This window comes from Bubalus kerabau, chromosome 1 (assembly GCF_029407905.1).
Source record: "Bubalus kerabau isolate K-KA32 ecotype Philippines breed swamp buffalo chromosome 1, PCC_UOA_SB_1v2, whole genome shotgun sequence".
NCBI lineage: Eukaryota > Metazoa > Chordata > Mammalia > Artiodactyla > Bovidae > Bubalus > Bubalus kerabau.
Genome location: NC_073624.1, coordinates 97,882 through 118,923, shown reverse-complemented (window position 1 = coordinate 118,923; position 21,042 = coordinate 97,882). Strand labels below are relative to the sequence as shown.

Sequence of the window (21,042 nt, the reverse complement as noted above, 5' to 3'; positions counted from 1 at the left end):
AGAATACCCTGCTGAGGGGGCTGTAGGCCTCTGGGCAATGGTGGGGCCCCGGACGAGGGCTGGGGCTCTGGCCTGTGCAATCGGAAGGTGTCAGAAGGTACTGGGTAGGTGGGAGCGTTTCATAGGTTGGCAGGGAGACAGGCCTCTGTCCTCACCTGCAGGCCTGGCCCAGCTGCTCTGGACAGAGTCTCTGGTCTGGGACCCAAGGGCTGAGTTCTGCCAGAGGTGAGAGGGCGGCCCAGGAACACAAACCTGCTTCCAACAGGCCCAGATCCAAAGAAGGATCTGTTTCTGAGACTGGAGCAGGGACTTCGAGGCCAAGGAGGGGACACTGCCAACATGTGTGGGCCAGGCGACACCTGTGGTCTGCAGAGCGTGGCTCCCACGGTGCCCGTCTGGGTGCAGGGAGCAGGCGCAGCAGGGAGGGTGAGCCGGTGGGGGCGGGGCGGGGCGGCCTGGGCATTCTGGCGCCGGTGTGGGGCCCCGGGCCGTGGCTCTGCCGCTCCTCCCTCCTCCTCTCCTTCCAGTACTCGGGCGACCATGTGTGTGTTTGCATTTTAGCTGGCTTTTACATGTCTGATTAATAAAACTGGAAAATGAATTTGCGTTATGTAATAAATATACTGTGTTTGGTCGATAAATATAAAAACAGGAGGCCAGTGATCTGCAGAGGCTCTTTTTTTTGGGGGTGGGGGCGGTCCTTCTGCAGGCAGGCACTGTGAACATTTCCAGAGTTGGGTCTGTGTGGAGAACGGTGCAGTGGAGGGGAGAGCAGTCTGGGCCCCCCCGGGGCTGGGCGAGGCCTTGGCTTTGGGGACTGCAGGGTGGTGGGAGCAGGTGTGCTGCAGAGGGGAGAGAGACTCTAGCACTTGGGAGGGAGCCAGTGAGGTAAAACTACAGGCCGTCAGAACCGAGGGGGCCTCCAAGGTGAATTGTCCTGCTCTGTAAGGAGAGGGCCAAGAGGGACTGTTGACGTGCAGAGAATCACACAAGTTAGCGGTAGGGTGCTGAAATCCAGACCAGTGCCTTTCCCGACATCTGTGCGCTGAAATCCAGACCAGTGCTTTTCCCGACATCTGTCTTCTGACGGTAACACAAGCGCTTCTTCCTGTCTTGCCACTGCTCCTTCTGTCCTTTGACTCACCACCCATCCTGCCCTCCACCTGCTCTCCAGCAACCCCCCAGCAAGCCCCCACCCCATGCTCTCCCTCCATCCACTTATATATGCGTTTACCATTTGACCTGGCCTGTCTGTCCCTTGTGCCATCCAGCCATCCACCAGCCAGCCAGTCAGCTGTCTACCACTTTGCCCTCCTAGTTAGCACTCGGAACGCCTGGTATGGATTGCAGAAATAAACACGGCACAGCTCCTGCCTGCAGGGAGCTCACCGTCAGTGGAGGAGACCGGCCGTCAGAACTGTGGTTCCCTCTTGGCTCTCCTTCCCCACTGCTGTCTCTTACTCCTCTGCCCCAGCTGCCCAGGCTGCTCACTGTTCCTTGATAACCCCGAGCTGGCACCTGGCATGTGACTCTGCCCTGAACACCCCCACCCCCGGAAGGCCCTTTACCCACATAAAGAGATGCTCCCTTATGCCTTCTTTCCTTTGTTCAACTCTCCCTTCACAGTGAGGCCTTCATGTGACCACCTAGAGCTGCCGTGTCCCCATCTGCTTACTTTTTCTTCACTGCTTGCCAGCATTCGACGTGTTCTGTGTATGCCTGGTTCTTGACTCCTCTGTCTCTTCAGCTGTACGGTTTAGACTGTACACTGCTCAGCGTAGAGGCTTCTTTCTGTTCTCTGCTGTATTCGTGGAGCCTGGTGCATAGTAGGAGCTCAGTACATACTTCTTTAACGAATAAGTTAATCTTGCGAAATGTTAAGCTGGTAGAGAAGGAGGGAGGAGCTGAGGGATGAAATCTGAGGTGGTGGTGGAGCTGCAGAGCTGGAGCAGAGGTCCTGGGAAGCCGGAAGCAGGAGTGGGTGCAAGGGTACTGGAGAGCCCAGTGCACAGGCTGCGGGAGAAGTCTGTCTGGAGCAGGGCGGTTGTGGCTAGAGGTGTGGCCTGGGACCTGCTGGCTTGCAGGACGTCAGCAAGGCCGAGCTGGGGTAGCAGGCAGCTGGCCAGCTCTGCAGGGAGAGCACGATGGGTAACACTCTGTGGGAGGCAGTGAGAGCAGGCAAGGGGACCCGCCCCCCAAACCTGAACCCCTCCCTGCCCGCTCAGAGAAACGATCTGGAGCAAAAGCCCGTGAGGGCGGGCATCCCTGTGGTGAGGGACACGCTGGCCACACAGGGCTGCCTCCATGCCAGAGCCTGAGAGTGTGTAGCGTGACGCCTGCACTTGCACACGCAGACACGCACACGCACACGCACACGCACAGCCACGTGTGTGAGCACAACAGCTGCGCGTGCTTGCAGGGCACACACACAGACACGCACACGCACAGCCACGTGTGTGAGCACAACAGCTGCGCGTGCTTGCAGGGCACACAGACACATGCCTGTTTGAACACAGCGCTTGCACACGGCTCTAGGCCACACACGTGTGCGTGCTCACCTTCTCTGCCCTGAGTTTCGGGGCTTGTTGGCTCTCCCTGTGGCTGCCCTGGCCTTGTTTGGTCTGCTCTGTGCAGCTGCTCAGGAGAAGGGTGAGCCACAGCCCCTGCCCATTCTGGACCCTGGACCCTTTCCTGCATGGTCCCCTCCGCCTTCTCACCTTAGGACTGCTGGGCCCAGTACCCCAGGCTTTGGACCCCTATTTCCATGAGGGCACAGCCAGGCCAGGGGCATGTGTGTGGGCAGAGGCTGGTGGCCCACACAGGTGAGGGGGGTTCAGGCCAGTTGGAGGGTGAGACCCTCTGTCAGCTCCTCAACCTCCCCTCAGAAACCCGTGAGGACCGGACAAAGCGACTTTTCCGCCACTACACGGTGGGCTCCTACGACAGCCTCTCTGCACACAGGTACAGAAGGGGTAGGTGGGCCGGTGGGCAACGGGGTCAGATGGGGGAGGCCCGGGGGGAAGCAGTCAGTGGGGCGGGGTGGTGCCCAACCCGCACATCTGCTGCCTCCCCGGCCAGTCCAGGGACGACTCCCAGGGCGGGCGCTGCCCATGGACCCTGTCTGGGGCATGTGGGGGGTCAGCCTGATCCGGGTGCTTTCAGCAGGGTTCTTCTCACCTCTCCATTTTCCTTCATCAGTGACTATGTCATTGACGACAAGGTGGCTGTCCTGCAGAAACGGGACCACGAAGGCTTTGGTTTTGTGCTCCGGGGGGCCAAAGGTAATGACCAGGGGGGTGTCCCGCTGGCGATGCGCGCCTCCTGCCTGGCCTCTGCCCCCTTTCTCCCCCACTGCCCGCTCCCTTCCCGTCTCCCCGCCGTGACTGTCTATTCTGGGTTTGGGATGTTGGTAGGAGGCAGCAGTTGTGTTCCCTCCCTGATTTTCGGGGCCTCTGCTGAGGGTGTCTAATGGAGTAGGGGCCTTTCTGGTGGGGTGTGGGGTGGGCCTCTCAGAGGCGTGCGTCCCGGATTGCTGGGCCGGCTCTTCTTGCCCTGGGCAGCCCTGTGTGCGGCCTTCCGGCCCAGGCTGGGCACGGGAGGACCGCCCCGGCGGCGCCCCAGTTGACCGCCCCCACCCCGCCCCACAGCAGAGACTCCCATCGAGGAGTTCACGCCCACGCCGGCCTTCCCTGCGCTCCAATACCTCGAGTCGGTGGATGTGGAGGGCGTGGCCTGGAGGGCAGGGCTGCGCACGGGAGACTTCCTCATCGAGGTGAGGCTGGGCCTTCCCCGCGCGCCCGTGGGTGCCGGCCTCCAAGCCCGGGAGGCCTCACTGGACCCCCACCCCGGCCCTGGCCATCGCAGGTGAACGGCGTGAACGTGGTGAAAGTCGGACACAAGCAGGTCGTGGCTCTGATCCGCCAGGGCGGGAACCGCCTCGTCATGAAGGTGGTGTCAGTGACCAGGAAGCCCGAAGAGGATGGGGCTCGACGCAGAGGTGAGTGTTGGGTTCCCCTTCTGTCCCCTGACCTTAGACCTTTGACCCTGGGCCCACGCTCCTCTTCTCGCTGCAGCCTAGACTGCTGACCTCAGGGGCCTGAACCTAGGCGAACACCCAGGTGCGTGGCGTGGGCACCCATCCCTGACCTCAGACAGCCAGCCTTGCCCCAGCTTCTGACCCCTGACCCCAGGTTGCCCTCCTAAGATTCCTGCCCCATCCTTCCCGGTGCCCCCCAGCCCCTGGCATGGAAGAGCCCTCCTTCCCAACGCTGCCAGCAGCTGCCTGGAGGCCGGGGTTGCCATGGCAACTGTGAGGTTGACGCTGCCGCCGCCGCCGCTTATTGTCGGAGGGAAGGGGGAGGCGGCACCTGCGGGAACAGGAAAAGCGTCTTCTCCCCGCGCCGGCGCCGCCCGGGCTGTGTCGCCCGCCGCCCCTGCCCAGGCCCCGGCCTGGCTGCCCACACCCCGGCCCGCGGCGGGGCAGTGGCCTTCGGGGCCTGGGGGAGCCCTGGAGCGGCAGGAGCCCGGCTCGCGGGAGACCCCTCCCAGCCCCCACCCCATGGCTCTGGGGTCCCCTGCTCAGCCCTGGAAACTGCAGCCTGGGTCCCAGGCCGGGGCCTGCCGGCCTGTGAGCTCCCTGGGTCCCTGACCGCCTCCTGAGGCCCCAGTGGCCCTGGCCCAGCCTGACCTTCAGCCCCGCCGAGCTCCCAGCACCATGAAGAAGTTTGCATCCAGCCGCAGCCTCAACAAGATCCTGGCTCAGTGTGACTCGTCCTCCCGGGAGTACGAGGAGATCCAGGCGGTGGAGCGCAGGTGGCATCTGCACCTGGCCACGCCACGCTGCCTGCTGCTAGACAGGAGGTCCAAGGCCTCCCTCTTCTTTGCAGCCCCGCCGCCCCCTAAGAGAGCCCCCAGCACGACGCTGACCCTGCGCTCCAAGTCCATGACAGCAGAGCTTGAGGAGCTTGGTGAGCGGCGGGGCAGGTGGGGGGCAGACAGCCCGGGGTGGGGGGCCGGGTGGGGGAGCCGGCCAAACTCAGGCAGAGACAGAAGGGAGGACGGACGGACAGACGGATGTATGGATAGGTCAGAGGTAAATGCGTGGGTGCTGGAGTGGTCGGGGAATTGGGCTGAAGAGGGAGGAGGTGTGTGGCTGGACTGGGCGCTGAGGGGCGGGTGGCAGGGCTGGAGACGGACAGTGGGGTGCCCAGGTCTGGGGTACGGGGGCAGGGCCTGGCCGCCAGCGTGCTTGCCTGCATGTGCACGCGCTGCCCCCGGCGCCCACGCCTCCAGTGTGACTCTGCTCCTTCATTTCATCCGAGTGAGAAGAGGGGCCCTGAGCTTTGCTCCAGGCACTAACTGTGCGGTCTGTGCCTCCCTAACCCTCTTAGCACCTACGTATGCATCCGCTAAGCAGGGTAATTACAGTGAGCTGCTGACCTCAGGGCTGCGTGAACATTGCTGGTACACTGATGGAACAGGCCCTCAGGAGTGGCTGGAGGCAAAGAAGAGTGTGTTGGGGCTTGGATGGACATGTGGGGGCCACAGTCCCAGGATGGCCACCAGTAGCCTCATCATTGGCGTGTTCAGATATACATGACCGTGTCCTGACATATGGACAGTTAATGGTGGTCATGCCCTAACTTATATGACCATGAGTATCTTCATCATGGCATGTTCCAATATACATGACTGCTAACATGCTCTATCCTTCTATAATCTGGACTCAATCCTAGTCTGGTGCCAGCCATAGAAGGACCCTGACTCTGGTCCTAAGATGAGCTGTGACCCAGTGCTGGGCACAGGAAGGGCCTTGATCATGGTTCTAGACTGAGCCCCAACCCTGGTTTCAGGCTTGGTTCTGCCCCAGCCATAGAAAGAGCCCTTACCTGTCCCCTAAAATTACTTCTGACTTTCCTCATGGACTGACCCCTGACCCAGTCCTTTGCTGAGCCACCCCCTTCCAAGCAGGTGCTCTTGACTGCAGTTTGGTTCAGTGGGGAGGACAGCCACCAAGACAGATTGAGCTGACGTGGCCAGGACCGTCTTCCCCATAAATATTCTGAATAAAGCAAAACTTTAAAAAAATATGCAGCCAATTCAAAATGAAGGGAGAGGAATTTCTCAGTTCTCAAAAATGAAGAGAGAAATCAGAGCCAAGAGTGTGAGAGGAAGCTAATGCTTCCATAATCCATGAGGTCTTGGGACAGATACAGATCCTAAGGGCAAGGGATCAGGGCTCTGATGCCCCTACAAAACCCAAGAGATGTGGAGACGCTAAAACCAAGCCCCAAACTGGAATTAGCATCAGAAGAGCTAGGAATCATAGAATGATGTGAAAGAGACAAGTCAAGGTGTTTAAACACCAAGTTTAACAGAACTCATAAGGCAAGAACAGGACAGTGAGAAAAATAAGCAGATTTTAAGAGGATTCCTAAAGAACTGTTACTGAAACAAAGTTTAGCCACTAAGATTTTAAAAATCCATGCCTGGGGAACAGTATACTGACCTACCCGAAGGAAGAAACTATGAATTAAATGATAAATCTGAGATTACCCAAAATTCAGCACAGAAAGATAAGGAGATGGAAATTATCAAAGAGCAGAAAAGAGATATGGAGGGCAAACCAGACAGCCTAAATAAAGCCCCAGAGGGAAAGGGTAAAAAAATTGAGGAAGAGGCAGTATTTGAAGAGTAAATGACTGAGACTTTTCTAAAATTGAACAAGGACGTGAGGATCCAGGTTGCCGGAGTCTAAGTCTGAAGCAGTGAAGTGGAAACAAAGCTACCTCTGGTAGTAAGAGTTCACAGCACGACAGGTGAAAGGGAGACTCTTAACTACCAGAGGACGATGACTTAGAAAGAACAGGGGTCAGACCGACAGCAAGGTCATCGTCAGCAGCAGCAGATTCTGGAAGACGATGGGACAGTAACTTCAAAGTCTTGAGTCAGAATGCTTTCCACCTGGAATTCTGTGTCCAGTAAACTCCTCAGTCAAGAGTACGGGAGAGAAGTGGGCGGACTCTGGGCCCCAGGGTCACAGGGGTCTGAGACCAGTCAGGGGGAGCTGATCCATCACACTGATTGAGGCTCCGAACCGATCGATAGACAGATGCCAGTCGGCAGTGGATGTGGCTAGACCCCACACTAGGCTCTGGTGGGTGGTTCCCAGAAGTCTCCTGCCAGAGGCCCTGTTCAGCTGCACGTTCAGAAGGGATCCTCCCCGCTTTGCACAAAGAGGTGCTTGGAGAGCCTGTCATCCAGGGACTCAGGGCCTCTGCCCTGCAGAAACAGAACTGCCTTTTGCTTTCTGGGCTGCTTCTGTCTGCAGAGACCAGTGCGTGGAAAAAGAGGCTCCTTCCTCTCTGGTCTGGGTGTTTCCTCTGCTGCCTTCTGACAGGGCTGCTCCGCTGACCCGTCTTCCAGAGGGAAGGGGCACTCGTGCGGCCTGAGGTCAGATCCTTCCACCAGCTCTTCCTGAACAGAGTCTGGGGAAGGGGAAGGGACAGCTTCGCACAGAGCCTCCATGCACACTGCTGAGTGAGGGGTCGCAGTTTTAACTGAACTGGACCCAAGCCCTTCCTGTGGCTCTGTTGTGAGAAGGGCCTGGGTGGCCAGGAGCACAGGAAGACCACTCCTGCCCCCGAAGACAGTTGTTCTGGGGAGCCAGCCCACTTGCTGACCTTCTCCTGACATATGGTTTGAGAAAGCCAGGCTGGCATCAGGGTCTTCTCAGGTGCCTAAGCAATCATCCCATGATTCACTGTGCTTTTAAAAGGTAGAAATAAGACCCATGGGTTCCTTGCCAGCATAAACACATTACTTTTATGTCACAACATCAAGGGCGGATAGGGCCCTTAGGTATCCTGCAATCTATTGAGACGAGGACTTGAACACGTGGAAAAAAATGAAAATATGAGGCCACAGAAGAAGCAGGTGGCAAGGATGGGGCTCAGGCCAGGTGGCGCCTTGCTGTTCAGAGGGTCCTCAGGAGGAAGAGGAAGGGAGGTGTGTCCAGGGGGTGGTGTCCCAGCAGAGGGGGCCGAGGAGGCTGGCAGAAGTTGGGTTAGAGGAAGGGGTTGGGTAGGGACTCTCCCTGTGAGAAGAAGCGAGGAGGGGGAGGAGGGGGGCGGGCAGGACCTCTCAGTCACCAAGTGCTCAGTGCATAGCTTGGCCCCGGGCATCCTGGGGCAGTAGAGGCCAGCGGGGGCCCAGGCCAGAGGGGCCCCGAGGGGCCGGAGCACCTCCGGCTCGTCCTCTTTCTCATAAGAACTCTGGGACTGCTGGGCTCCTTTCACTTTGGGGTGAGAATGTCAGGGCAGTGGCTGTGCCGGGGGTGCTCCCTGACTGGCCATGGTCCGGCAGACACACTGACCTGCCCGTTTTGGAAGCATACTTCTGGAATGCTCATGGGCGACCATCGCACCATTGATGGTCTCTGAAGTGGGTTTTTATGAGGTTTGGCCTTTTTTCTGAACAAACGTTTGATTCAACCAAGTACGATTTAGCCATGCATTCACGTGTGCATGTCTGCATGTGTGTGTGAGCGTGTGTGTGTGTGCATGCACACAGCATTGTCCCTGCTTGGGTTCCCACCTTGAATTTCCTGTACCAACTTGGCATTTGGGTAGATGTGCCAGTCACAACCTGCCGGGGTACAGGCTGGGAGGGGGGGAGTGGGGGAGGAGGGTGGGAGCGGGGGTGGAGCCCAGGTGCCGGGGGACAAAGTCTGCCTCTCACCCCGTTTACTCTTTCTTGATTCCAAGCCTCCATTCGGAGAAGGAAAGGGGGTGAGTCATCTGCTGTGCCCCAGGCCCAGCTTTGCCTGACCCCTGGTGAGGGAAGGTGTGTCAAGTCAGGGGGTCTGGAGGCCTGCGCTGTACCCTCCTGTTCAGGGGCGCAGTAGAAAGACCTGGGAAGGGTCAGACGGGCTGGGCTGGGCTGGTGAGCGTAGCCACAGGCCTTAGGGGCTCGGGCGGGCTGGGCGGTGGTGTGAGGGCGTGGGAGTCTGAGATAGAGCTAGAAGAGCCCCCCAGGGAAGCCACGGCCTGTGCCAGGCCTGGAGCGGAGGAGGGGTTCCAGGGGGCCCAGCTGAGAAGCTCCCTGGGGCGACAGAGTGGCTGGGCCAGTGGGGGCGGGGGCCCGGGTGCTCAGCCCGAGCTTGGATTGTTTTCTGGGACTCCTGTGCCTGGTGTGTGGGTTCTGTTTCTGCCCTGGTCTGTTGTGGGGTTCAGGCAAGTGCTGACATCCTTTCAGGGCAGGAATCAGGGCCCCGCAGCTGGGTGGCCTTCAGCACCCCGTTCCTCCCAACAGGCTGCCCCCTCCATCCTTTGAGCCTCCTTCCTGCACATGCATGTGTCTGGCCTGGCTGCACCAGGCACAGCATCCATGGGAGGAGAGGCTGGGCCTGGGTGCTGAGTTCCCTCGTCTGCAGGCTCCACCCGTCAGGCGGCCGTGAGCCTCTGTCTGCCGCGCGGCCGTCCACGCCGGAGGGGAGCCTGCGAGGGCTCGGTTGTGTGTGTCCCGACTCGTTTGTGCCTGGCGCCTCCCCAGTCCTGGTCTGCTGGGCGTTCCCTGTGCTTGGGGCACACTCACCTGTCTCAGCCCGGGTTCCCCGTGTGACCCGCGATCTTGCCTCTGAGTTTTCCCAGTCCTTGCCCCAGTCCCAGGTGAAAGGCTTTCCCCAGGGTCTTTTCAGGTAGAAAACAGATGACTGGGTCTCCTCTGGGGACACTTTTCTTCGCACCTTTGAGGCAGACACAGACGCTATCTTAGGAATGTTTTGGTTCTGCCCTCAGCTCATTAGCGGGGCTCCCAGGGTGCTCTGCTGTGGCCTGTGTGCTGCTTCCGGTTGTAGGGGACATGGTGGTGATTCGTCGCCCCTGAAGGCCCCTCACCTCCTCTTGGGTCCTGGTCCAGAGAGGTGCGTCCCCAGCTTCGTGCCTGCCGTGTCCGGTCTCCACACCCAGTGTGGCTGCGGGCAGTGGGACTGAGCAGTTCCAGGGCCCCAGGCCTGGTTCCTAATGGCCTTCATTTCTTCTTTCTTTAAGAATCTAAAGTAATTTATTTAAGCATATATTTTTTCTCGTTTTTTTGGGGATTGTGGTCAACCTCACCAGCTTGCAGTTTGCAGAATTCTTGGTTCTTTTCCTTTTGAAAATAAGTCTTGTCTGGCCTCGGGCCCCCTTGCTGGTGGCCAGCGGTGGTTTTGCTTTGCTAACTTGCTTTGTGTCTCTGGAACTGAGTTCTTCTGGACCTAGAGATGCAGCCTGTAAATACCCAGCTCAGGTGAGCATGTACCCTGTGTGGCACATGGAAATATTTTCTCTCTGCTCATGTTGTTATGTCTGCTGTTTCTGGATAATCTGGTTGTGAAGTCTGATCTCTTATTGGATCTGTGATTTGGGGCAGCTCCTCTCCCCAGAGCTTCAGATTCTTGCTGGTGAAGTGGAGACAGTAGCTGTGTCCTCTGCCTGTGGCTGTTGCGGGATGAGAGGAATCATGTAGTCTCTTCTCACGCTGGAAGTCACCAAGTGAAAAGTGAAAGTGAAAGTCGTTCTGTCGTGTCCAACTCTTTGCGACCCATGGACTATACAGTCCATGGGATTCTCCAGGCCAGAATACTGGAGTGGGTAGCCGTTTGCTTGTCCAGGGGATCTTCCCAACCCAGGGATCGAACCCAGGTCTCCCACATTGCAGCTGGATTCTTTCCCAGCTGAGCCACAAGGGACTTAGCAAATGGTGGTGATGGGGATTCAGCTTCTGAAAGGAAATCACTCACCTCATTCCAGAAGCAAAAGGAAGGCCCCTCTGACCCCCACTGCCCCTGGGGGTGCTGAGAGCTGTGCACAGGCCAAGTGGGCTGGTCTGCAGATAAAGGTGTGTTTTGCTGGTGACTCCAGCATTTGCTGAACTTCCATGTATTTGGAGCCTGGGTTGGATGCTCAGGACACGCAGGCGCGGACGGCCGTTTGCTCTCTCCTCCCCATGGGCTGTCTGGGGAGGTGAGGTGCAGAGACAAGAAGGGCTGTAGAAAGTGTATCCTTAGTGCCTGCCTTGAGCCAGACGCAGCTGCAGCCCTTGGGCTGAATGTGCTGATTCTCACAGCAGACGCTGAAGCGGGCACCTTTTTATGCCTGTTTTATCAGATCAGGAAATCAAGGCACAAAGAGACTAGGTCAGGACAGTCAGCATACAGGATGGGACTGGAGATCTCAGAGGAGTTTGTTTCCGCCCCTGTGGCAGTCGCTGAGCAGTGCTGGGAGGAGGTGTCGTGCTGACCGCCGCACTCCCGCTGGGGCACTTGGGGCGTCAGGTGACTAGTCGTAACAGATGTGTGCTCCTGTGTGGGGGGCGGGGCTCGGGGGTTTGGTGGCTGAGTGACAGGTGGGTCGCAGTGGGGCTACGGACAGCCAGGCCAGGGGGCAGCCGGGCAGACAGTGGGGCTGCCTCCCCCTCTGCTGTGTCCCGCGTGCTGGCCCTAAGTGGACCCTCCCCAGTCATCCAGACACACTTGTTTAACAGAATCTCCAAGTCATGTTGTTCATTAAAGCTACTGCTTTCCAAAACATTAAATAGCTTTAAGAGAAACGAGCAAGCAAAGCTTTTCTTTCATAACAGATTTGAAAAGAGTGCCTCCCGAGGGCACCTGGTTTAGGCCTCAGCCCCAGGCTGGTCCTTCTCCCTCCTAGCTTCTGGGGCAGCTTTCTGAGGGGCTGTTGGAAGCCCCTCAGCATTGCCTCTCCCAATAGCCTCATCTTAGCACTTCCCACCCTAGATGGAGCTGCCTTTCGAGTTGTAGATTCTGGGGCCTCCTCATCTGCATAGAGCTATGCTTTAGGTCTCTAGCCTGGGGCAGTGAACCACTAGCTACCCGCCTCCCTGGTTTTGGTTTACGCACATTCTTTATGGACCTGGCTGTGCACCAGGGTCTGTTCTGGAGCTGCTGCTTGCCTCGGTGCAGTGGGGGTACAGACGGGAATAAAGGAAGGGCAGCGGGAAACTGGGAAACTCAGGAAGTCTCTGGCTCTGAACAGTCCTGCCCCTGCCGTGGTCCTCCCCTTCATGGCCAGCCAGACTTTCCTGGAGCTGCGTTCATGGATTTATCTGGAGCATCCCTGAGGGGAGAGGCCAGGCTGGAGTGGGGGCTGGTTCTGGTGGGTGCGGGGCTTGGATGGGACACAAGTCCCAGGCCTCCTATCTTGGGTCAGGAGCGCATGCCTTGGGGAGTGAGGGCCGGGCCGGGCTGGGCTGGGCGGCCTCTGTTAGCAGCCCCGGGAGGACCAGCTTTGCGGGAGGCTGTGTCTGGGGCTGCAGAGGGCTGTCGCAGGTTCAGGGGCCCCGTGGCTGAGGCGGCACCTCTCTGGCTGTGCAGAGAAGCTGGACGAGATCCTGGCGGCCGCCGCGGAGCCGGCACTGAGGCCCGACATCGCGGATGCGGACTCAAGAGCGGCCACCGTCAAGCAGCGGCCCACCAGCCGCAGGATCACCCCTGCTGAGATCAGCGTAAGCCCGCCTGGCAGCTGGGGGCAGGGGCGTGGGCAGGGCACGGGGGCTGCGTCCCCTCCCCCCAGCTTGTGCATGTGGAGGGTGAGGGTCCCTCATTTGGACTCCACTCTTCAGGGGTGGGGGTGAAGGACCCCACAGCCTCTTCCGAAGACACTGGGGGCCATCTGAGCCCCCCGAGCAGCCACAGTTAAAGCCTGCTGAGTGCTCAGCCTTCTGGCTGTGGTGCTTGATGCCTCCTGCTTTAGGCAGGCTCTGTGCGCCTGGAGCAAGGACCCTAGCCCAGCTGAGGCCACGGCACGGTGTGCCTCTGTCCCCCACCGCCCGCTTCTGGGCTGTTTCCACCCGCCCCCCAGCCTCACCGAGGCCCCTGTCTGTAAGAACCCTGCCCAGGGCTGCCTGGGTCCCACAGCTCTGCCCCTGCTCCTCGGAGGCAGGACCTGGATCTGGCTTCTGTGTCAGCACCATGGGCACCAGGGCTGCTGGAATTAGCACATGGAGGGTCTGATCTCAGGCTTAGGAGGAGGATGGGTGGGGCTGGATGGGGAACTAGGGACCCCGGTGCTCTAGAACCTCCATATACCCCTGCCCCCTCCAACTCTCACAGTCACTGTTTGAGCGCCAGGGCCTCCCAGGCCCAGAGAAGCTGCCAGGCTCCCTGCGGAAGGGGATTCCACGGACCAAGTCTGTAGGTACGGCTGGGCTGGGGGCTGCATGGGGCTGGAGGACTGGGTGGGTCTGGAGTGGGTGCCGGGCTGGAGGCCCCTGTCTCTTACCACCCTTCAACTGAGGTTGACAGTTCCTCTCCGGGTCCTGCCTCTGCCTGGCGGCGGCCCAGGAATCTCATTTGTTTGTGGACATAGATGGGGGTGAGGGGATGTCAGTCCTTCACCTAACCAAGAGATACTTTGCTGAAAGATACCCCTGAGGCTTCTCCCCATCCCTCCCCACCAGCGGGCACCCCGGTCCTGCTGTCCCACAGACACCGGCGTCCCCGTCCCTGGCTCTCCTGTACCCTGCCTGGCTGTGCCCCTGCAGCCCGAGCTCATGTCACACTTCTGATGCTAAAGCTACTCTCCCCTTGAACCCGCCTCTTCCCCTCTCCAGCACTCCAGCTACGTCTCTACGTCCCTCCTCTCCTTCACAGGCAGTTTTCTGCAGAAGTCTCCCTACTTGCTGTCTCCCCACCTGCCTCTTGGCCTGGGGCAGGCCAGCTTTGTCCATACTTAACACTGAAATTGTTCCCACCAGGGGATCCCTCCCAGGGGACACACTTGACTTTCCTGCTCCCTCCTTGAAGTCTTCCTCTCTAGGACTTCAAGGACAGTTGCCGTTTCCCCCTCGGTTCTTAGTCTCCATCTCTCGCCTGCGGGACGTGGGTCTTTCTCAAGGCTGTGTTGGCCTCTTTGCCTTCGGCACCTGTCCCCGTGGGGCCTTGTTCCCCCTCACCTTTGGCCACCTCCTCCTCTGACCCTGGGCTGGATCATCTAAGAAGCCCTCCCCACCATGCCTCCCTCTAGGCATCGGGGCCCCCTTACCTCCCCACCTGTCCATCCATCCACCCACAGACATGTCCAGTTTTCTGTCCATCTGTTCACCTGCTGACCGTTCTGCCTGCCCATCCCTTTATTCCTGTGTGCCCAATGCCCAGCAGAGTACATGCCAGTGCTCACTCGAGCATGTGTTTGCATGTGCTGGTTCATTTAATACTTCCAGAGCCTTCCTGAGACGACACTGTCAGTACCTCTAGATTGCAGATGAGGAAACTGAGGCAAAGAGGAAAAATGACTTGCTCCAGGTCACACAGCTGCCTTGCCTGTCTTCTGTCCACTCATCTGGCCAATCAGCTGCAAACTGATGGCAAACCCAATCCCTTATTCACCCCAGGGCCCTGCTGCTTAATACACACTCTAAACTGATGCTGGACAGGGTCTGGGGACTCAGTTGGGGGAGGTGACATGTTTGCAGACAGCTCAGCTCAGCAGTTGCATGGTGGGTATGCAGGCATATTTACTAGGGAGGACCAGTCATGCTTGGGTGTCAAGGAAGGCTGGGGAGTGTGTGTTTGGGTGAGACACGCAGGGCGCCTGGGGGGTCTCTGGGAGATAGGGCTGAGCTGCTGGCAGCAGTGGCCCTTCAGAGGCTGCTGGGGCCAGTTCTGTGGTGGGAGGTTGGGGACGAGGTGCAGGAGAGGGCAGCTATTTTGGAGCCAAGAAGCACGTCCCCCTCACCTCCCTGGCCTAAGCCCTGGGCATCTGTGTTTCCTCCTCATGCTCTGGCTGCCCCACCAAATAGGAGTGGTGTGCTCCCTTACACACCTGGCAGCCCTGCCTGGCCAGGCCTCGCTGTCTTGTGCCTCAGTCTCTGAAGCCCCAGCTTGGGTCTCCCTGTGACCGTCGCCCGGGCTTCACCCTCTGTTTACTCTCTAGTCCACCTCCTTGGCCAAAGGGGGCTTTCTGCAGTGCAGAGATCACCTTGCATCCCTGGAGTTACTCCTCTGTGGGCTCCGCGTTGCCTCGGGGCCCTAGGCCATCCTCTGCCGCTTCATCTGGGGATGTTTGTCTCTGTCTCCTTCTGACTTGGCTCCGCATGCACTGTTACCCACCCACCCTCACTGTCTCTGGATGACCTGTCCCTCAGCCCCACCCAGTCCCAGTACTGAGCCCCGCAGGTCCAGATCTAAGTGCCTGTCCTTCAGGCTGTGAACCGCTCAGTGGAGATTACCAGCGTTTCCCTTCCTGGACGCTCCTGGGCTCAGTCCACAGGGAGCTCGTCTTTAATCCTCCATGCCCTAGCCTGCCACCTGTCACTCACTTGAACGTTGATGGAGGTGTCAAGACTCTGGGGCTCCTCATCCCTTGTCCTGTCTGTGTGACCCTGGCCACACATCTCAATCCTTGAAATTCAGGGTCCTGACCCGTAAACCTGAGGACCATCTAGTATCTGCCTCCTGAGGCCACTCTGAGGCTCACCCAGAGGGCTGTACTCATGCTCATAGTAGCTGTTGTCCTGCATCTTGAGGCTGGTGCACAGAAAGTGCTGGGGAAATGCCCAGGGTTATTATTTGGGCAGAGGGCCCCACCTGCTCTGTGTCAGAACAGAGTCCCATTTTCACCCCAAGGCAAGTGGCGTGTCTTCACCCCGCCTTAGAACGCGGTGTGCCAAACCTCCTGCATCCTCCAGGAGCACTGGCTGGTCCCGCGTGGCTCCAGCCCGTGCACAAGCTGGTGGGTGTTGAGCTGCGTTTATATGCCGCGCAAGAAATGTGGCGGGGAGGAGACCAGGCCACACCTGGCCCGGAATCTGTGTCCAGCAGTGGGGGTGGAAGGCAGACCTAAGAGTGGTGATGGTGACTGCAGCTGCCTTCCCGGGGTGCTTCTGGGTGCTCAGCCCTGCGCTCTAAGCCTTTAAACAGCTCCACGCCACACGCCCATGGGAGGGGGCAGGTCTCCAGAGATGAGGAAGCTGAGGTGTCAGGAGGCGAGAAACATCAGACAGTAATGGGCAGAACTGGAATTCAAGCCTTATCGCACACCAAAGGCCCCCAGCCCCACCACACGCCCCTTGCTGTGCTGTTACGCAGACACAGGCGGGCAGTGCTGTGTGGGTGGACTGGTAGAGTGCCACGGCAGCAGAGGGGGCGGTGGGTGGGGACAGGCGGTCTGCATGGGAACGCGGCCAAGCCCTGAGCCAGGCCAGGTGTAGATCCGCAAGCAGTCTTCCCAGAGCCCTGTGCGTCAGCTCTGAGGAGCTGCTCGTCCACTCTCCTTGGCCTGGGCTGTTCGTCGCCTGCAGCCTAACTGAGCGCGCGGGCGGCCCAGCTGTCTGCACTGCACACGGGCACCCGGGAGGCCCCGCCAGGTTCTAGCGAGGTGGCAGGACAGTGGGGGCCCTGCGTGTTCCAGCCCTGCTCTTGCACAGACCCTAATGACATCGGAGTGAGGCAGGAGGTAGGGTTCATTTTAACTCTGTGTTGTCCACGAGAGAACTGGGGCGTCGAGGGGCTCAGGGCCTGGCGTAGGCTTACACAGCCAGTAAGGAGTCAAGCTGAAACGTGGGTCACGTGCTCAGCCTGCCATCCCTCCTCTGCCCAGCCTTCCCGAATTTCTGCCACTAGGGCTACGGCAGTTCATGGGGTCGCAAAGAGTTGGACATGCCTTAGTGACTGAACAGCAACAAGGGCTATGGCATGACCTCCTGGCAGCCTCCCCCAGCCCAGTGCCCATGGGTCGCTAGGATGGAGCCTCTCTGGACCTGTCTCTTCACAGAGCACCACTCACCCGGGCCTCAGCTCTCTCTTCCTGGCCACAGTCCTGTTGCCCCTTGCCTACAGTGAATCACTCCTGCTTGAGAGAGATCCCCCTTATATCTGACTATCTCCCTTCCTCCAACCCCGGTTGCCACCAGGGCCTCCCAGTGACACCTGCTTATTCCACTGCTGGAGGCTCAAGAGGAAGCCTTGCTCAATCTTGGGCGGGAAGGCCTGTTCCGACCACCCCTCGCCCTTCTCTGCAGTTCCGTCCCCACTGCTGGGGTGGGGGTGGGGTGGGGGCTGCTGTCTTTGGGCCCTCTCCATGGGTCAGAGTTGGAGTCTTCTCTCAAAAGCCTCTGCTGCTGGGCCCTCCTCTCCCCTGTATTTGAACCCATCCCTCTCCCCAGTCCGCAGGAGCCCTACCAACCTGACGCCCGGCTTGAGGTGCAGAGCCTGGCCTTCCGGGACCAGTCCAGCCTGAGGACCTTGCTCAGACCCCCTGCCCTGGGCTCTCCGTGTCTCCCCGTGTCTCCCTCTGCTCTGTAACCCTAGTGCCCACACCCACCCTGACTCCATCCTCCGGCGGGCAGGCCAGCAGCCCTAGCAGATTTTGAAGATGCCTTTGCGCCCGGGACCTGGGCTGCCCCCGGGGGTGGGGAGAGGGCAGGCGTCCAGGTCCGGAGGGGCCTCCTCGCAGGCCCTGGCCCTCGGTGCCACGGCTGGGCTCACCAGGGCCTCTGTCTGCAGGGGAGGACGAGAAGCTGGCGTCCCTGCTGGAGGGGCGCTTCCCGAGGAGCACATCGATGCAGGACTCGGTGCGCGAGGGCCGTGGCATCCCGCCCCCTCCGCAGACCGCGCCGCCGCCCCCTCCCGCCCCCTACTACTTCGACTCTGGGCCGCCCCCCGCCTTCTCGCCACCGCCGCCTCCGGGCCGCGCCTACGACACCGTGCGCTCCAGCTTCAAGCCCGGCCTGGAGGCGCGCCTGGGCGCGGGCGCCCCGGGCCTGTATGATTCAGGCGCGGCCCTGGGTCCGCTGCCTTACCCGGAGCGGCAGAAGCGCGCGCGCTCCATGATCATCCTGCAGGACTCGGCGCCCGAGGCGGCCGACGCCTCTCGGCCCCCGCCAGCGGCCACCCCGCCGGAACGCCCCAAGCGGCGGCCTCGGCCGCCGGGCCCCGACAGCCCCTACGCCAACCTGGGCGCGTTCAGCGCCAGCCTCTTCGCGCCGTCCAAACCTCAGCGCCGCAAGAGCCCGCTGGTGAAGCAGCTGCAGGTGGAGGATGCGCAGGAGCGCGCGGCCCTGGCGGTGGGCAGCCCCGGCCCGGTCGTCGGCAGCTTCGCTAGGGAGCCCTCCCCGACGCACCGCGGTCCTCGGCCCAGCGGCCTCGACTACGGCCCCGGAGACGGCCCCGGGCTGGCGTTTGGCGGCCCGGCCCCAAGCAAGGACCGGCGGCTGGAGGAGCGGCGGCGCTCCACCGTGTTCCTGTCTGTGGGCGCCATCGAGGGCACCTCTCCGAGCGCGGACATGCCTTCCCTGCAGCCCTCGCGCTCCATCGACGAGCGCCTTCTGGGAGCCGGCGCCACCACCACCGGCCGCGACCTGCTGCTGCCCTCCCCAGTCTCTGCTCTGAAGCCATTGGTCAGCGGCCCGAGCCTTGGGCCTTCCGGCTCCACTTTCATCCACCCGCTCACCGGGAAACCCCTGGACCCCAGCTCGCCCTTGGCCCTGGCCCTGGCGGCTCGCGAGCGGGCTCTGGCCTCCCAGGCGCCCTCCCGGTCCCCGACACCTGTGCACAGCCCCGACACCGACCGGCCCGGGCCCTTGTTTGTGGATGTGCAGGCCCGGGACTCGGAGCGAGGGCCTCTGGCTTCGCCAGCCTTCTCCCCCAGGAGCCCAGCCTGGGTTCCCGTGCCTGCGCGGAGGGAGCCCGAGAAAGTGCCCCGGGAGGAGCGCAAGTCTCCGGAGGACAAGAAGTCCATGATCCTCAGCGTCCTGGACACGTCCCTGCAGCGGCCCGCTGGCCTCATCGTTGTGCACGCCACCAGCAACGGGCACGAGCCCAGTGGGCTGGGGGCCGAAGAGCAGCGCCCTGGCACTCCGGAGCTGGCCCCGGCCCCCACTCAGTCAGCTGTGGTCGCAGAGCCCCTGCCGAGCCCCCGGGCCCAGCCCCCCGGCAGTGCCCCCACCGACCCCGGGCCCGGCCAGGGCAGCTCCGAGGAGGAGCCGGAGCTGGTATTCGCTGTGAACCTGCCGCCAGCCCAGCTGTCCTCCAGCGACGAGGAGACCAGAGAGGAGCTGGCCCGCATTGGACTCGTGCCGCCTCCCGAAGAGTTTGCCAACGGGGTTCTGCTGGCCACGCCACTCCCCGGCCCCGGCCCCTCGCCCACCACGGTGCCAGGCCCGGCCTCAGGGAAGCCGAGCAGCGAGCCGCCGCCCGCCCCGGAGTCCGCAGCGGATTCGGGGGTGGAGGAGGCCGACACGCGCAGCTCCAGCGACCCCCACCTGGAGACCACGAGCACCATCTCCACCGTGTCCAGCATGTCCACCCTGAGCTCGGAGAGCGGGGAGCTCACGGACACCCACACCTCCTTCGCCGATGGACATACTTTTCTACTCGAGAAGCCACCAGTGCCTCCCAAGCCCAAGCTCAAGTCCCCGCTGGGGAAGGGGCCGGTGACCTTCAGGGACCCGCTGCTGAAGCAGTCCTCCGACAGTGAGCTCATGGCCCAGCAGCACCACGCCGCCACCGCCGGGCTGGCCTCTGCTGCCGGGCCTGCTCGCCCTCGCTACCTCTTCCAGAGAAGGTCCAAGCTGTGGGGGGACCCCGTCGAGAGCCGGGGGCTCCCTGGGCCTGAAGACGACAAGCCAACTGTGATCACCGAGCTCAGCTCCCGCCTGCAGCAGCTGAACAAAGACACCCGCTCCCTGGGGGAGGAGCCGGCCGGCGGCCTGGGCGGCCTGCTGGACCCCGCCAAGAAGTCTCCCATCGCGGCAGCTCGGTGAGCAGGGCAGTGGGGAGGGTCGGGTCCCGTCCGCCCCGCCCCGTGCTCCTCCTGTCCTTCCGTGGCTCCGTCCCCCAGCCGCCCATCCCGTCCCCTCTGTCACCTGTCCGTGCTACCCCGCCCTGCGCTCTCCTGTCCACCCCTCTGTCCTTTACCTGGCCTCGTCTGTCTGAGACCCAAGGCTCTTTCAGGGACCTGAGATGTCAGGTGCTCTTCTCTGCATCCCTGTTGGTGCTGGCCATGAAGGCTGGGCGTGAGCACCTCCGCACCCTCCTGAGGCTCTGTGCCCCTGGGAATCCCCGAGGACTCTCTCTTGACCATAGGTGCCTCTACCATTAAGGGTCCTTCTGTGGTCCACTCTAAAGTTGCCGCTGCCCCCCACCCCCAGCTGCTGGACTTCTTGGTGCCCTGTGCAAACCGCTACCCACCCCACCGTCCTCTTTGTGGCCATGTGGCTGTGCCATGCGGTTGGTACCATCTTTCCTCACTTCCTTTTGAAACTTAGAGTACACTGGATCCTTTTCCTCCTAAGACCCACCACCAATTTCCTGTTTTCTGCCCCAGAAACATTTCTGTCACTCAGCACTGCCTTAGAGCCCCTCGAATACTGATTCCTGTGCGTGATTTTCAGAGTGCATTAAGGAGCCATTAGATGGAAAGCATCCTCTCTCTCTGCACCTCCATCTGCTTCTTCCCCGTACCTTCCCCATTCCTCTGGCCTCCCCGCCCATTGCCTGCACAAGGTGGGGACTTAGAGAGGCCATGTGGTGCTCTGGACGTGGGCAAGGGGCTGGGGGGCTGCTCTGGCTCAGAGTCCGCTGCCACAGCCTCTGGGCTCACCCCTTGGCTCTTCCCTTGAGGACCTCATTCCCAAGAGTGTGCCCCAGAGAGGACCTCCTTGGGCCTGTGGGCTCCATGGATGCTGGTAGGAGAGCTGGTCTGAGTCAGAGCTGGTCACCCCTGGTCAGTCCTTGTCTGCTTTTGCCTTCTGCACCCTGGCGGCTCTCCCCCACTTCTAGCTTTGTGGTATCACGTGGGGCACCACCTCCTGACTCCTCCTCTCCACCATGTGACCAACCTAGTGAGTCCTGCCAGCCTTGGAATGCAGAGTTCACAAAGCAGTGAGGAGATCCAGGTTTTACTCACAAGGGCTTGTCCAATCTACTTTTTTCCCAGCTAAGGACTCAAAAGATAGGTGGGGGCTTGGGAAACTAGTGATGCTTCTCCTAAGTGGTTTGGGGAGCTACCCTCCAGCTCCCGTCATCCTGGGCTGGCTCTGGTG

At 60.7% G+C, this 21,042-nt stretch overlaps 1 protein-coding gene across 1 annotated transcript in view; it reads left to right on the top strand.

Moving 5' to 3' along the window:
* The window catches only part of SHANK3 (SH3 and multiple ankyrin repeat domains 3), a 49,436-nt gene that overhangs the window by 17,813 nt on the left and 10,581 nt on the right, over positions 1 to 21,042 (top strand). The window contains exons 13-20 of the mRNA XM_055556430.1: positions 2,886 to 2,961; positions 3,199 to 3,281; positions 3,648 to 3,772; positions 3,865 to 3,997; positions 4,887 to 4,967; positions 12,374 to 12,504; positions 13,112 to 13,196; positions 17,504 to 19,757. Of these exons, the coding sequence (XP_055412405.1) occupies positions 2,886 to 2,961; positions 3,199 to 3,281; positions 3,648 to 3,772; positions 3,865 to 3,997; positions 4,887 to 4,967; positions 12,374 to 12,504; positions 13,112 to 13,196; positions 17,504 to 19,757 (2,968 nt within the window). The remainder of the gene's footprint in view (positions 1 to 2,885; positions 2,962 to 3,198; positions 3,282 to 3,647; positions 3,773 to 3,864; positions 3,998 to 4,886; positions 4,968 to 12,373; positions 12,505 to 13,111; positions 13,197 to 17,503; positions 19,758 to 21,042) is intronic.